The following is a 16,812-nucleotide window of genomic DNA, read 5'->3' as shown; positions in this document are numbered from 1 at the left end:
CATGACAAAGTCCCAGAGACTTCTACAAAAACAACAGAAATGTATTTTCTCATAGTTCTGGAGGCTGGGAGTCTGAGATCAAGGTGACAGCAGGGTGGGTTCCTTCTGAGGCCTCTCTCCTTGGCTTGTAGACGGCCGCCTTCTCCCTGTGTCTTCACATGGTCTTCCCTCTTGTGTGTGTCTGTGTCCCAGTCTCCTCATTTAAGGGCACCAGTCATATTGGATTAGGACCCACCCGTATGACCTCATTTTAACTTAATTACCTCTTTAAAGACCCCCATCTCCAAACACAGTCACATTAGGAGATGCTGGGGGTTAGGACTTCGACGTATGAATTTGGAAGGGGGGCATGTAATGCTGACCATGAGACATGATGAGACAGGGAGAGCCCCTTCCCTAGGGAGACAGAAGCAGGGAAGCCAGACCCAAATGATTGCTTAGGCCCAAGGCCACCTAGACGGAGGGAGAATCCGACTGCTGTTCCCAGGAGAGGGGAGGCTGCTGACAGGAGGGCAGTGCTAAGTCTGGTCCACAGGGCGAGATGGGCTGAAACAGAAGTCAGCAGGTGGAGCCTGGGCTCCGGGGAGCCGAGTGGAGCAGGTGAGAGGCCCGGGGGCGGCCGGGGTTCAGAACTACCTGTCACGGGCTTCCTGGTGGGGGGCCTGACGAGCAGGTGTGTGCCGGGCTGTGTATGAGCCTGAGTGTGTGAGTGTGTGTGTGTGTGTGTGTGTGTGTGTGTGCGCTCCCCCCTCAGACTGGAGGGAGTTGTGTTGGGTGTTTCCAAGGCGGGTCGGGTCCAGGCCCGCAAGTCCACCCCAGCGGCACCCCCGCAGCACTCCTCCTCCACCTCTGGAACTGGCCGAGCTCGGCTCTGGCTTGACCCTCCCTTACCCCATCCGTCTTCCTGCAGGGAACCTTCTAGCAGCTTTTCCTTCCCAAGCCCATGCCATGCTCCGTGATGCCCGGAGCTTAGAGCTCCTTGTGAGATGCCGGCCAGCGTGCACCTCAGCACACGCACGTGTGCACACACATTCACACATCGTGTCTCCAAGAACTTGATCTGCTGGCAACTCCCCCAGTCTCCCCTTCCTCCCAGCAGCCCCACCACACCAGACGGCTTCCAGGGCCTCCCCTACCTCCCTGGGAAAACTGGGGCCCAGAGACATCAAGCAACTTCTTTCAGGCTCCAGAGAAATTGAGCCATAGAGCTGAGATTAGTGCTGGGGTCTCAGGAACACCCCCACCCCTGCTCAGCCCACAGAGGGGTCTCAGGGCCCCAGAGGATAGAATGATTCATCAGTGGTGATGGGGGGTGGTGCTGTGTGTCACGATGACATCAGTACAAAAGTGGTAGTACCCTAATACCATCTTTTCTGGCTCCCTTTTCTAAATGCTAGTTGCCTTCTTAATATAAGTTGCTTCCTGTTTCAGAAACTCAGTCTCCTTATCTGCAAGGTTGCTGAGAGGGATCAAGAACCCCCAGCCCAGCAACCCTGCCCTGACTGGCCATCCGGTCCCCTCTGGGATGCCCCATGGAGGGCGCTTTCATTACCCATGGCATCCAAGTCAGTGCTGGGCAGCTCATTCAGACAATTGCATTCATTCAACAAAAATCTGAGGGCGGAGGGGTGCACGCAAGCACGTTTCTCCAATCCCTTTCTCCGCGCCCCTCTGAGTCTGCTGCCTATCTGGTGGCCCCGCCCCACTGTGCCTCCAAGGGGTCCAGATGGCTGGCCCTGCCTGAGGTTGGGACGGTGAGAGGGCCAAAGGGGACTAAGTGCCACTTAGCAGCCTCTGGGGTCTCCCGGGGATGGTAAACGAGACAGGGCCGCTGGTTCTGACATCCACATCCCTACCCTGTCCACCCGGCCTGAGCACTGACAGCTCAGTGACAGCCGGTGCCCTTCTCCAACCCCAGCAGGACAAGCACGGTGGCCTCTCCCCATCTCGGCTCAGTACCTGCAGGTCCTGGACATCCCACCACCTGTAGCAGTACCCCCTCCTCCCCTTGGTCTTTCAGCTACTCTCAACATCCCCGTGAGGGGGCTGATGTCACCTCCTCAATTTTAGAGATGGAAACCGAGGCTCAAAATGGGAAGCAAGTTGCCTCGTGAGCGTGGCAGGGAGAAGCCTTGAACTTGAGTCCTGAAGCCTCCGTTTGCCTGCTTCCTGCTGCTTAGAAAGCAGTTGGTTGGCTGCTGTGCCCTGGCCCAGGTCATTACCCCAGACCCCACATGTGTGCCTGGGCCAGCTTCGCCCCAGGCAGCAGGGACACCTTCTCAGAAACTCCAGTGGTAACCGTGGGGCAGGGATTCCATGCAGCAGCAGGGAAGGCTCCCGTCTCTCCAAACGCCCTCCTATTCTCATCTGGGACCAGGCTGCCCATCTCTGCCCCATCATCGGCAGCTGGCTTACCTTGCAGGGCTGCAGGACGTCTAGTGGAGGAGGGTGGCCTGAGAACGGAGTTCTCCTGGGAGCAGAGGGAGCAGTCTGATGGTTAAAACGTGGGCTGCCTAGAGGACCAGGGACCAGCCGGTCCTAAGGACTGCTCAAGCGGGGCCCTAAGGAGCCACACAGACCAGGTGCCACTCCTCTTAGGACACTTGACCCAGGGCCTTTGTTGTGCCCCAAGCCAATTGCCTCATTTGTTAAATGAGAAAATTAAACCACAAATTTAAAAACATCAGACATAGACACCAGAGCCTCAAGGGCAGGGAATTTTTAGTTCATCGCATTTATGAGGAATTGGGTGTGAACGTTTGTGGAACCATCAAGGTTTCATTGATGGTGGTAACATGATACTATGCATAAGCGGCAAGTAACCACCATAGCACTGATTAGGAGTCTCCTTGGGACGGAGGTCTCTGCGAATCACTCAGTGTAGATCAACCGTGATTTGTTAAAGACTTGTTCAGTGCAAGGCCTCGTAGATAACTCTCACGCAAGGCAGGATGAGAGGTTCCCTCAGAGAAGGGCAAAGCTCTGAGGAAATTCCCAGGAGTAGAGGTCATATCTTGGAGGGCTTCGTGGAGGAAGTGGCATTTGAGCAGGGCCTTAGAGGAAGATTTGGATTTGGATGTGTGCAGATAGGATAGGACAGAATCCAATGCAGAGGGCACAGCATGAGCATAGGAGGGGCGATAAGGCAGCATCGGCGAGCACTAAAGCCAGAAGTTGTCCAGTTATGCTGGCAGCAGGAGCCTGGGAAGAGGAATACTGGGGAAAGGGGAGCCTGGAGCTCATTGTAGAGGGCCCTGAATGCCACGCTCAGGTGCAAGGTGAGTTCTGTAAGCAGAAGGGAGAGTCTTTAATAATACACGTTTGCATTGTGTTACACAAATCATAGAGCGATTTCTTGATTCTCGAAAACAAATGACAACACAACATCAAAGGTGAGAAACATGGCTCAGGGGTCCACTGGAGTCTCTGAGAACATGTCCCTGCCACCTGCAGGGAGGCTGGCTGCAGGCACACATGTGGGATCTGGGGTAATGACCTGGGCCAGGGCACAGCAGCCAACCCAACTGCTTTCTAAGCAGCAGATCCAGAACTGGTTCTCAAACCTCAGACCTCCCCATCTGGGTCCTTCCTGTTCCTTAACAATGTCCAACAGGTGTTGAGCTGGGAGTGAGGAGCCAACAAGGTCCGATCTGTGTCTGGGAGAAACAAATCCCTCTGGCTGCTCTAGGGGGGAAGGGTATGCCAGGGAAGGGAAGAGCTGGGGAGAGGTGAGACCCACTTAGACAATGTTATGTTGTCATAGCGACAGGAATGAAGCCAAAGCTGGAGCAGGGGCCTGGGGATGGAGGTCAGGGGCAGCCGGGGACAGACCAGAGAGCCAAGAGGTAGAATTGCTACAGCTTGGCGGGATCCTGCGAGGATGCGGTGAGTGGCCGCGAGAAGCGAGACGTCAAGCCCGAGACCCCAAGGCCCACGTTTGGGTTTGGGGGACGAGGATCAACTTCCCGGTGTGTATTTGTGGGGTGGTACATATAGGGAGTAGGGGGCGATGTGGGATCCCTGGGGACCCTGCACCATCTGAGGCAGCTGGAGCAGTAAAGGAGTAGAGGCTTGGGTTTGAAAGCCAGGTGGCCCCAGGTTCAACTTCAGCTGCTGGCCCCTTTCACTCACGTGACTTGGGTAAGTTATTTAAGCATCCGGCACCTTCATTTGTAAGAGGTAAGAATAGGCTCTCCAAAAAGAGAAGTTATTGATAGAAAACTGGGTGAATCAATGGAGATCATAATAATATCTGGTTCAAAGGCTTGATGAGGATCAAATAAGCCACTGCCTGTCATACTAATGCATGAATAATAGCTTAATTTTAATAAACAATGTTAAATCGTTAAATACATACTGTACTGTACCATTAATAATGGTAAGAGTGAAAACTTATCGCCTCAGCGTCACCCTTGCTCTTAGCCCTCTACGCACATGACTTTGGTAAGTCCCCACAATAGTTCTTCGAGGCGGAAACAATTTTTATACCCATTTTACAAATGAAGATGCCAGAGGATAAAACCTCTTTAAAGCTTCACAACTCTTTGTACGGGCATTAGCTTTACCCCTGCATCGCAGATAAAGAAATGAATCAGCAGCAAGAGGGCAACGAACACGCCAGCAAAGGTGGAGCCCGGCCTGGAGCCTTGAGGATGGAGAGCCGGGCTGAGCTCGGCTCGGCTGGGAGTGGACGGCCCTCTGTAAGGGTGGGAGGCTGGGGTGCCCTGGAGCCCCAGCACAGCCTCTCCTGACCACTCTGGGGTCTTTCTTCTGTCTGTCCCCAGCCTCTGGCCGCTCCCACCCGGCCAGCCCCAGTCCTCCGGGGCCGCAGGCCAGCCCGGTGCTGCCGATCAGCTACCGCCTGTCACACACGCGGCTGGCCTTCTTCCTGCGGGAGGCGCGGCGCACGCCCCCCACGGTCACCAACGGCTCCCTGCAGCGCTCCGAGCCCTTCGTGGTGTTCCAGACCAAGGAGCTGCCCGTCCTCAATGTCTCCCTGGGACCCTTCAGCACCAGCCAGGTGGTGGCCCGGGAGCTCCTGCAGCCGTCCAGCACCCTGGACATCCCCGAGCGCCTGACGGTCAGCTGGAAGGTGCGGGCCTTCATCGTCCGCCCCCGCGTGCCTGCCTCGCAGCCCGTGGCCCAGGTGCTGTTCTACGTGGCCGGCCGGGACTGGGATGACTTCGGCGTCACCGAGCGGCTGCCCTGCGTCCGCCTGCACGCCTTCCGGGATGCCCGGGAGGTCAAGAGCTCCTGCCGCCTCAGCGGGGGTCTGGCCACCTGTCTCGTGCGGGCCGAGCTGCCCCTGGCTTGGTTCGGGCCCCCGGCCCCGGCCGCACCACCCACTGCCCGCCGCAAGTCTCCAGATGGGCTGGAGCCCGAGGCGGCAGGGGAGAGTCAGCAAGCCGAGCTGTACTACACTCTCCACGCCCCGGACGCGTCGGGAGGCTGTGGAGGAGGAACACGGCGGGGTGCCGGGCCCGGGGGCGGGGCCCGGGCCGAGAGACCGACCCAGCACCCCCTGCTGCGCATCGGGAGCATCAGCCTGTTCCGCGCGCCCCCCAGAAGGACCCTGCAGGAGCACAGGCTGGACGGCAACCTGGTGATCCGCCTGCCTGACCGGCCCCTCAAGCCCGGGGAAGTGCTCAGCATCCTCCTCTACCTGGCCCCCAACTCCTCCTCTCCCTCCAGCCCCCGCGTGGAGCACTTCACTCTCAGGTAGGGGGGCATGGGCGGGGGTCTGGCTTCCCTTCCAAGGTCAGCTGCGCACCTGACCCCTTGTAGGCGGCTCGCCCAGACCTGCCCGTCCAGCCTCCTAATCCCCGTTCTTCCAGTTATCACTTGAGCAGCTTCAGGAAGACAGCTCACTTACCTGAGCCTCGGTGTTCTCATCCGCCTAATGGCCACAAAAATGTCTGCCCTGTCCTCCCTATCTCACAGAAGGGGTGTCATGGTGAAGAGGAAACATCCATTTTCACAAGCATGGATATCCAGAATGATAGAATCGGGGCTGGAAGGGCCCTTAGACATTAGCGGGTGCGACTCTCCTATTTTACAGATGAGGAGACTGAGGCCTAAGAGGAGAAATGGAGATCAGAGAGCAGCCCCTTGCCTGGGAGCCAAAAGATGAACAGGAGAGTGTCCGTGTGTCAGGACATTTGTCTAATCCTGGAGTGGGGAGAAATATTTTCAGGAGTCCTAGCTCTTTCTTTGTGAAGGATACAGTTCACAAATTCAGAAATGCCTTCAGTCATATCACATCCCCACAAACTATAATGATGTCTCACGGTAGGAATCCATGGTTTGAGCCATGTTGGGTGATTCTGAGGATATAAGAAAGGCCCCACCAAAATGCTCCCCACCAACCCAAGCACTATACATGGGACCTGAAACAGCACCATTAACCTCCAACTTCTTTAAGTATTGCCTCCTGTCCTGAATGTACTACCTTAAAGTTCAAGTATTCCTGGACAGAGTCATACCTAATTCAGTGATTAATACCTGAATGTGAATATGGGTTAAATCAGTCATCAGAGATCTTGGGCTGCATTAATAGGAGTAAAGTATGTAGAATTAAGGAGTTGATAATCAATCTGCTTTAGTTAGTGTTAATTAGAGCTGAAGTGTTGTATTTAGTATAAGACACTACACCTTATGTATTCAGAATGTCCAGAAGAGGGTGACTAGGATATGGGCGACTTGAAACTATGGCAAAAGAGCAACAAATTGGAGGAACTGAAGATTTTAGGCCTGGAGAAAAGAAGACTCAGAGAACTCCTGCTCACCTCCCCAGGTGTCTATTCAGGTGGAAGAGAGTTGTCCTCCCTTCCCCCAACAGAACCCACAGCTGTTCTATTTCAGCTACATACAGGGAAGAAGTTTCTCCTTTTAGGGACTTTCTAAAGATGTAATGGGATGTGTGCAGAAGTAGTGAGTCCCCTGTCACTAAGGTATGCAAGTAGAGGTTAGGTAAATATCTGGCAGAGATATAACAGAAGGGACTACAGCTTCCACTAGGGCCAGAGGTTGAAGCTACATGAGACCAGATCTCCCAAATTAGTTTCAGGCTTTGACTCTATAACTCAGGGTAACTTACTCACCTGCTCCCCCTTCTCCCAGCCCCAGCCTAAGGATGGTAGGCAGGTGGGCAGCCCTTGGACCCCAAGCTGACCCTCTCCCTCTTCTTCTTCCTGCTTTGTCCCAGGGTGAAGGCCAAGAAGGGCGTGACCCTTCTAGGAACCAAGTCACGGAGTGGCCAGTGGCACGTGACCTCGGAGCTGCTGACTGGGGCAAAGCATTCAACAGCCACCGTGGATGTGTCCTGGGCCCAGGGCACACCGCTGCCCCTCTGGTGAGCCAAGGTGGCTCCTCTGCCCACCTCTTTGCAGGACAGCACCGGGGAGGGGTGGGGGAATTCTTGACGGAGGAGGCCAGGCCGGCGGAAGGGCTGGGGCGTACTTTCTGGGGACCCTGGAGGCCAGGCTGGGGAAGGCTCAGAGGGCCCCGGGGAAAGGCCACTGAGGAGGGCTAGGGTCCTCAGTGAGGGTTTCGGAGCTCCTGAGCTGCTCCCAGCCCTTCCTCCTGGGCTCTCCTCCCTTCCCCCACCACGCAGGGAGGACCAGGGGCCCCTGGAGATCCTGCAGCTGGACTTTGAGATGGAGAACTTCACCAGCCAGTCAGTCAAGCGGAGGATCATGTGGCACATCGACTACCGCGGCCACGGTGCCCTGCCTGACCTGGAGCGGGCTGTCACCGAGCTGACGGTCATCCAGCGGGATGTGCAGGCCATCCTGCCCCTGGCCATGGTGAGTGCACTCACAGGAGGCAGGTGAGCTCTGCGCCTGGTGCTGGAGTGGGACAGCGGCTGCTGAGGGGCACGGAGGTGGGAGAAGTCACCATGGAGGGGCCACTTGGGAGGGAGGGGGGGCTTCCTGGACGAGGTGACCATGCAGTGGAGCCTTGAAGGTCCCATGGAGGAGGGGATCATACAGTCAGAGAAGATGAGGAAGGTGCTTTAAGCAGGGGATCTCCTGGGCAAAGGTGAGGTGATGGGAATGGGAATAGTTTGTTCAAAGGAGCAATGGGTTTAGGAAGAGTGCCGTGGAATGATTGCCTGGGACCAGCCCAGGCGCACATGGAATAGCCAGGCAAATGTACTGGACATTACTCTGAGTCTGGAGGAGCATGGAAGATGCTGAGAGGAGATGGTGGAGGATTGGGGAAGCATTGTTTTCTGGCAGCAGAGTGGGGTAGACCCTGAAGGCTACCACCGGAGTCCAAGTGAGCAGAGCGTCTGAGAAGGCACGCGAGACCGGCTAGATGCATCAGTCTGCCCACGTCCCCACGGGAAGGATACGCATCTGAGGAGTGGGCACAGCTGGGAGCTGCCGGGGCTTGGCTGGTGGTCCTGGGAGAGCAGGGGCCCTCAAGCAGCTCAGCAGAGCCCCGCCCTCCTCTCTTCCCTGCAGGACACAGAGATCATCAACACAGCCATCCTGACTGGCCGGACGGTGGCCATCCCTGTCAAGGTCATTGCCATCGAGGTGACCGGCCTTGTCCTAGATGTCTCTGCCCTGGTGGAATGCGAATCTGACAATGAGGACATCATCAAGGTGAGCTTCCTGGAGGTGGGGGAGCCTGGGAAGAAGGCCTCAGGCCTTCCGGGGGAGTGGGACCCCAAACCAGAGGGGAATTCACATCCCAGGCAGGTCCCCTTGGTAGGCAAGAGGAGGGGAAGTGGCAGGGGGTGAGGGGAAGAGCATCCCATGTCCAGCCTGAGCAAGGGGAGGTCCTGGAGGGCTTCCTGCAGGCATGTGGAAGAGACCTTTTGGCAGGCTGAAGGGAGAAAGCAGCATTGACAACTTGAATTCAATCCCCAAGTCATTACTGAGCCCTTGCTGTGTGGCAGACCCCGGGCAAAGCAATAGGGGAGGGCGTCCTGGGGGGTCTCAGAGACATGCCCTGAACCTGGGTGCTGGTGACCAGGTGGAGGAGATCCAGCCCAGGGAGGAAGCCTCCAGAAGCTCATGAGTTAGGCCAGGAGTGAAGGTTGTGTAAAAGGACCCACTCCAGGAACACCCACCCCAGCCCTCCACCTCCCAAAGGCCTTGCCCTGAGCTCCTCCCCAGAGGCCCCCTCTGGGCAGTGGGTCCTCCACAGCCCAGCAAACAGGACGTTGATCTGACTTGATTGGCCCAGTTTGCTACCTCCCCAGGAGGGCCTCCAGATTTCCTCTGGCTTTGGACAGTGGTCAGATGCGGGGAGGAGGCAGTGGGGCGGGCAGTGATGCAGGAGGGCATCCAGCCCTGGTCCCTGTGGGATGGGTGAGCTGTCTGCCTTGCCAGCCTCCAGCTGGTGCCAAAATCAAATAATTGGGCAACAGAATCTGTTTCCTGTTCCTGTAAATCCTTCAGCAGGGGGAGTGGGGATGTCGGTGTCCTCCTCCCTCCCTGGGAGTGTGTGCTTTCTCGCTCTCTCTCTCTCTCTCTCTCTCTGCTCTGCCCTGGATCCCTTCTGGTGTCTGGAGCCCGAGGCTCACCTCCTCCATCCCCCCATCCAGGAAGAATGTCACCCGAGTGAGCCAGAGCAGACGGCTTGGTACCACACACCCACGGCCTCCTGAGGACTAGAAGCCTTGCCAGGCCCCTGGGGCTTGCCACTGCTGACAGGCTGGGACCGGGAGAAATGGGCCTGCTCCCGAGAGCCCTCACCCAGCACCTTCCTCTACCACCCAGACCCCCACACCCCCGCCCCAGAGCAGACCAGAACAGTCACCGTGGCTTTGATACCAAAGGGAATTAGCAAAGATTCGAAATGGAATTTGTTTCCGTTCTCAGTGAAATACTCTCAGGTTCTTCCGGGAGTTTGCCAGCATTCTAAATGGGATTTGCCAGCCTTCAGCTGGAATTCTCTGCCTTCCCAAGTGGGAAATGAGCATTTCTAGCAGAGCCACCGTCCCACTCCTCTCCACCCACCCCCTGAGATGATTAAGAGAGCTCGAAGGAGTTTGGGACCGTCAGGGGCTCATCTGCACAGATGAACCACAGTCCCAGCCCCTCCCCAGCCCCACCAGAGCCTTCAGGTCGTCATCAGCCCATAGGCTGCCTGATAGACCCTCCTCCAGACTCAAGGATGTGCACCCGGGGGCGTGTCCCAGTAGGAGCGCCTAAATGCATTGCACACAGGATTCACTCCAGGTATGCCAGGCGTGTGCGTGGGCACTTACACGGACACCCGTTGCATCTGCCCTGAAGTACTAGCAGGGACACCGCTGTGCGTGGGCACAGCTACCCACCAAGATGTGTTCAGTGAGCATATGCTCATCCAGGGAGCCGTGAAGAATGCAAGGCGGTGTCCAGGTGGGCATGCATTTGCAAAAGCTGCCCCCGTGGGTGGCAGTTGTCCACCTGTCTGTGCTTGGGGTTCTCTGGTCCTGAAATTTCCTCTCCCTTTCCCTCAGTTCCACCCCTGGCTGGAGCAGCCCCCTCCCGGAAATTAACCAGCTGCCCATCTGCCTGGGACCACTGGGCCAGAGGCACCTTGCAGGAGCTGTGGGCCTGCCCCTTCTCCCCACCCCCTCCACCTCGACCTCCTCCCCGCCCAGTCGCACCCCAGTGTCCTGCTCAGGACAGGCTACTCCTGTGTACTGTGGAGGACTCTACCATCAGACACCTGCTCCAGAGCCCAGGCGGTCATGCTGGGGAGGAGAGCCAGCGCTGGGGACCCTCAGCCTGAAGACTCCCCCACGGTGTGGCCTGGCACATCAAAAGCAGCCCCTTACAAAAATACTGGCACACTGGCTTCTTGCCAGGGAGCAAAATCCTCCCAAGGTAGCCACTAAGAGGTGATCTCTGGAGCAATGGAGTGGAAGCTGACACCTCCCAGAGGAATTAAATTAGGGGCCTTCTCCCACCCAGCCCTTCCCCTTCAGCCTCCTGTGACTGGCACTTTCTCTGTCCAATGGCCTTCTGGCCTTCCTTGTCAGAATGAAGTCCTCTGCACTGCCCCACAGGATGACCTGTAGGGCAAGACAGGCCAACCAACCTCTCTCCCCCTCCCCAGGTATCCAGCAGCTGTGACTACGTGTTTGTTAGCGGAAAGGAGTCTCGCGGTTCCATGAACGCCAGGGTCACCTTCCGCTACGACGTCCTCAATGCCCCCCTGGAAATGACAGTCTGGGTGCCCAAGCTGCCCCTGCACATTGAGCTCTCGGATGCCCGCCTCAGCCAAGTGAAGGGCTGGAGGGTACCTATCCTTCCTGACCGGAGGTATGGCCCCTCCAAACACGGCAGATGCTGGGGATACTCATGGGTGACACAGCCCTGGCACAACGTCTGATCTGCATGTGTGTGTAAGGCCCTAGGTGTACACAGTCTGCAGGTCGGTTATGCAATCAACAAACTTATTGAGCAGCTACTGTGTGCCAGGCACGGATCGGGGCAGGGAGGGGAGCAGGTAAGTGTGGCCAGAGCCTGACCCAGCTGAGCTCTGGGTCCATCAGGAAGCCGTCTTATATATACCATGGAGCGTGGTGGATGAAGGAAGCCCTGAGTACAGGGAAGCAAGTGGCACAAAGGAAAGAACCACCTCTTCCTCCAGAAGAAGTCAAAGCAGGCTTCCTGGAAGAGGTGACTCCAGAGCTAAGTCTTAAAGGATGAGTGGAAAGGAGTTGGCTAGGGAGACAGGGTGAGAGCAGTCAAGCAGCAGACAAAATGGAGCAGAAACACCAACACAGGTGCTCACACACCTGTACACGCGTGCCCCAGCCTGGGCACACCAGGGGCACACTTGTGAGTACATCAGCCAGGCACACGGTGACCCCCACTGGGCTCCCTCGCTGGGATACATGTTCACACACCCGGGTGCCCATCTGTGGGGCAGGTCCATGTGTACTCAGGACACTCCACTCACCCACTCATCGCTGCTGGAGAGAGAAGCCAGCAGGGAAGAGAAGAGAGGCAGAGTGACAGGCAGCTAAGAGCGGGAGGGGCGGAGCTGGAGAAAGAAGCAGGCGGCCTAGTGAGAGTTGGGATCAGTTCAGTTCTGCGGAGATTTGGAAAAGCAAGGCAGCATAAACCAGAGCCTCTTGAACTTGTGCGCGACTTGCCCAAGGATGCTGTTAAAATGCAGATTCTGATTCTGTGAAACTGGGATGGGGCCTGTGAGTCTGCATTTCAGGCCAGCTCCCCGTGAGGTTGATGCTGCTTTGAGTAGTGAAGGACATAGTGAACTCTGAAGCCAGATGGCTTGGGGTGAAATCCTGACTGCTATTTGCTAGCTGGGTAACCTTAGGCTACTGTGCCTCAGTTTCCTCATCTCTAAAATGGGCACGTTAACACTTAGCTCAGCAGATTGCTGTGAGGATTAAATTAGTTAACACAGGTAAAAGAGCCCTCTATGTGAATGAATATTCTGGTGGTTAATCCTTCTGAAGCACTAGCCAAGCGCTGGCCACACCCTTCTCTCTCTCCACAGCCCGCTTTCCTGGGTGAATCTCCTGATTTTTGCATTTTTGGCAATCTGGATAGGCTGAGAATTCCCCAAATTGTCAAGTCCTGGTTCCCTTTTGCCTGCCAGTTCCTCCCTCCATTTATCTGTCTCCTCTTGCATTTTACTCTGAGCAGCCAGAGGAAGCCAGGACACACCTCCCACACTCTGCTTGGCAATCTCATCAGCTAAATATCCAAGTTCTGTCTGCCACACCACTGTAGGACACGACGTAGCTAAGCCTCCTGGCACTTGAGCAAGGATCACCTTTGATCCAAGTTAGAGCTGAGCCCAGGGCCCAGCAAGTGCTCAGTGCTGAGAAAGAGCCAGTATTTGCTAAGATTTGATGCCAGCTATTCACAGGTGTGGGCGCAGCCAAGCAGGGGACACGGGGTGGGGTGGGGAGTCAAGAAGGTACCTTTCTAGGAGAGGAAAGCCTGGGACTTCAGCCTCCAGGCTTGTCAGAGACAGAAGGGATGGGCCAGGGAAAGCCTTCCACCCACGGGAGCCGGGGAGGGGCTGGTAGGGCAAGAAGGAGGGAGGGACTCGTGCAGGTCAGAGCCGGGCTGGGGAGCCCTGACTCCAGGCCTCCCCCACCCAGATCAGCCCGGGAGAGCGAGGACGAGGACGAGGAGGAGGAGGAGCGCCGGCAGAGCCCGAGCCGCGGCTGCACCCTGCAGTACCAGCACGCCACCCTGCAGGTTTTCACCCAGTTCCACACGACGTCGTCGGAGGGCACCGACCAGGTGGTCACCATGCTGGGCCCAGACTGGCTGGTGGAGGTCACCGACCTGGTCAGCGACTTCATGCGGGTGGGTGACCCCCGAGTGGCACGCATGGTAGACGGCAGCACGCTGGCGGGGCTGGAGCCAGGCACCACGCCCTTCAAGGTAAGCACGGGGTGGGGGGCGGGGGGGAGGGGGCGGGGCGGGGGCGGCGTGCCGGGAGCCTTGACACAGACGTTCCTAAGACAGCATTTCCAGCGCCTCGGCCTCGGGGAGCAAACCCAGACGGGCCCCCAAACACACTTTCTTCCCCCACCTGCCCTTCTGCTTGAAATTCTACCATCGAAGGTCAAGAACCTTGGCGAAGCTTCTCCCTCCGGGCCTCACCAGCCTCTATCAACCTTGCATGGCTCAGTGTGGCCCCTGAGAGAGCCGTGGCTGAGGGGGGAGGAGGTGGGAGGGCCCAGCCAGCGTAGAGGCCAGAAAAGGGAAATCTGGAGATCTGGGGACTCAACTTTGACCTTCCTCCTTGATAGCTGGGTGCCTGGGTAGATATCATCCATCTAAGAGACTATAAATAGTGACCCAGGGGCTGAAATCTGCCTGCAGACATATTTTGTTTGTAAAAAGATTGACCCAACCGTTTAAAAATTGGGAGGTTTCTCATTTTTTAAAAGATGTAAATTTCTGGTTTTAGAAAATATGAATCTGGCAGCACAGGGTCTGCATTCCTGCCTGGCAATCATCAGCTGGAGTCAGTACTGCTGCCTTTTTTTACCTGAGCACGAGTTCTCCCATTTGCCCCAGTGCCCACCACTCCCTTTTGTCTCCCTGACATTGAGGCTGACCATCAATTGTGACTTATCACCCTACGGCAGGGCTGTTGTTTTCTTTAAAATCATCTGTCTTCCTGCCTGGCTCCTGTGAGCCTTTGACCCTTGCTTGGCCTCTGGACCCTGGTTCCCGGTTGCAGACCTAAGGCAGAGCCCAGGAGTCCTGCATCCCAATCTGCCCCGCCCCCTGGGCTTCTCTTCCAGCAGCGCTCAGATTCCTCCCTGTTTGGGGATTTGGCGGGGGGGGGGGGGGGGGCGAGGTGTCCTTCTCTCCTGGCTCTCACCCATCCCCGCCCCACCCTGCCTCAGGTGGTTTCCCCCCTGACGGAGTCCGTGCTTGGGGAGACACTGTTGACAGTGACAGAGGAGAAGGTCAGCATCACACAGCTGCAGGCCCAGGTGGTGGCCAGCCTCGCCCTGTCCCTGCGGCCCAGCCCCGGGAGCAGCCACACCATCGTGGCCACCACGGCCGCCCAGCAGACCCTCAGCTCCCTCAAGCAGGTAACTGGATGCCCAGCGGGCCAGCCTGGGGGCTTGGGGTGTGGAAGGAGGACTTGCAGGTTCTGGCCACGAGCCCCCCAGATTAGGGCTTTGATAATGGAAGATCGATCTACCCTTTGTGCCCTGCGCGCCTGCCCTACGCCATGCCCCACCATCTGCCCGGGAGTCTGGCCAAGGTCTCACTTCCTGCACCTGCCATGGTGAGATGCTCCTGCTGAAGGTTCCCACTCCTGCATTCTCAGAGGGCCCGTCACTTCCGCCTCCACCCCCCGGAATTACCCTCACCCATCTCTGGACCCCCAGCTCTAGCCCCCCCACAGATACACCAGGGCACTGGCTATGGGACAAAGGTGGAAATGATACAGGTGGAGGCACAGGGAGGGAGAAGGTGGGCACTGAGCACCGAGCCAGAGGTCAGGACACAGGATTCCTTTGCCCCAACGTGCTTTGTGACCCCAGGCCAGTTGCTTGTCTCTGAGCCCTGCTTCTTCATCTGCAAGGAGGTCAGCTCTCAGAAGGTTTAACAAACAGAGGACAGGCCTGGGGTTCAGTATGTGTGCGTTCTCAGTCTCCATGTGCCTGCTGGGGGTGATCAGGCATGGAGATACGGTGTGACTCCTGCAGCAGAAGGGATCTGAGTTAGACCCAAGGCAGAATTTACCATCAACTCATCCGGGGGAGAAGGGCGAAGTGGGCAAGGACGTTCTCGGGGCAGTACGGGGCCATAACTCCCTGTACTGAGTTGAGTGGGAGAACTCCCCCTCAGATAACCATTCCCGAGCACCCACCGCCTGCCAGGCACTGTTCCAGTACTGGGAATACAGCAGGGAGCCAGAGCGCCTCGGCCCTCACGGAGCTCAGGACCCTGCAGGGAGGCCAGCAGGAGTAGATCTCTGATTCCTGTCCTCTCCTCCTCTTCCTCCAGGAAGCCCTCCTGAGCCTCTGGCTCTCCTACAGCGACGGTACCACGGCCCCACTCTCCCTCTACAGCCCCCGGGACTACGGGCTGCTGGTGAGCAGTCTGGACGAGCGCGTGGCCACAGTGACCCAGGACCGGGCCTTCCCACTGGTGGTGGCTGAGGCCGAGGGGGCCGGGGAGCTGCTCCGTGCGGAGCTCACCATCGCCGAGAGCTGCCAGAAAACCAAGCGCAAGAGTGTGCTGGCCACGACCCCTGTAGGCCTGCGGGTGCACTTTGGGCGGGAAGAGGGGGACCCCACCTACGACTACCCCGGCCCCAGCCAGCCAGGGCCCGGCGGGGGCGAGGACGAGGCCCAGGGAGCTGGCCCGCCGGGCACTGCCGGGTCCCCGCCCGAGGCCGTGGGCCCGGGCACCGCCAGCCCGGCGGTGCCACCCACAGAAGATTTCCTGCCACTGCCCACCGGCTTCCTGCAGATGCCGAGGGGGCTGACGGACCTGGAGATTGGCATGTACGCGCTGCTGGGCGTCTTCTGCCTCGCCATCCTGGTCTTCCTCATCAACTGCATCGTCTTCGTGCTGCGCTACCGGCACAAGCGCATCCCGCCCGAGGGTCAGACCAGCATGGACCACTCTCACCATTGGGTGTTCCTGGGCAATGGGCAGCCGCTGCGGGGGCAGGGGGAGCTGTCGCCACCCGCCAGCAACCCGATGGAGACCGTGCCCGCCTGCTGCCACGGCGACCACCACAGCAGCGGCAGCTCGCAGACCAGCGTCCAGAGCCAGGTGCACGGGCGGGGCGACGGCTCCTCGGGCGGCTCGGCCCGGGACCAGGCCGAAGACCCCGCCAGCTCACCCACCTCCAAGCGCAAGCGGGTCAAGTTTACCACCTTCACGACGCTGCCCTCGGAGGAGCTGGCCTATGACTCGGTGCCCGCCGGCGAAGAGGACGAGGAGGACGAAGAGGACCTGGGATGGGGCTGCCCAGATGTGGCGGGCACCGCGCAGCCCACTCCGCCCCCTGACCTGCACAATTACATGCGCAGAATCAAAGAGATTGCGTAGGGGCGCCGTCCCCTGCCCGCCACAGCGTGGGCGCTGCGTGGGACCCAGCCGGGACCCAGCTCACACTTGACGTGGACCGGCTGAAGTGGATCTTATACTTCGGCCCCTGCAGCTTTGCTCCTCCCGGAAGGCCACCTCCTTACCTCACACCTTACCCTCCTCCACCCCCAGAGGTGGAGGTGCCTTCCTCCTGGAGCTTGCTAAGAGGAGAGCAATCCCAGCCTTCCTTCTACCCTTTCCAACCCTCCTCCCGTCTTAGACAGCCCCCCTGCCCCAAGACGGGGGC

The 16,812-nt window shown here is 58.0% G+C and overlaps 1 protein-coding gene across 1 annotated transcript in view; it reads left to right on the top strand.

The window, feature by feature from the left end:
- The window catches only part of TMEM132E (transmembrane protein 132E), a 49,937-nt gene extending 33,354 nt beyond the window's left edge, over nt 1-16,583 (top strand). The window contains exons 2-9 of the mRNA XM_059906427.1: nt 4,785-5,718; nt 7,205-7,351; nt 7,613-7,805; nt 8,469-8,612; nt 11,062-11,267; nt 13,088-13,376; nt 14,354-14,545; nt 15,471-16,583. Of these exons, the coding sequence (XP_059762410.1) occupies nt 4,785-5,718; nt 7,205-7,351; nt 7,613-7,805; nt 8,469-8,612; nt 11,062-11,267; nt 13,088-13,376; nt 14,354-14,545; nt 15,471-16,526 (3,161 nt within the window). The 3' untranslated portion in view covers nt 16,527-16,583. The remainder of the gene's footprint in view (nt 1-4,784; nt 5,719-7,204; nt 7,352-7,612; nt 7,806-8,468; nt 8,613-11,061; nt 11,268-13,087; nt 13,377-14,353; nt 14,546-15,470) is intronic.
- Nucleotides 16,584-16,812: the final 229 nt, after the last annotated feature.

Source organism: Balaenoptera ricei, chromosome 20, assembly GCF_028023285.1.
Source record: "Balaenoptera ricei isolate mBalRic1 chromosome 20, mBalRic1.hap2, whole genome shotgun sequence".
Lineage (NCBI taxonomy): Eukaryota > Metazoa > Chordata > Mammalia > Artiodactyla > Balaenopteridae > Balaenoptera > Balaenoptera ricei.
The sequence above is the reverse complement of the archived record's forward strand: the minus strand, read 5'-3'. Positions and strand labels throughout refer to the sequence as shown.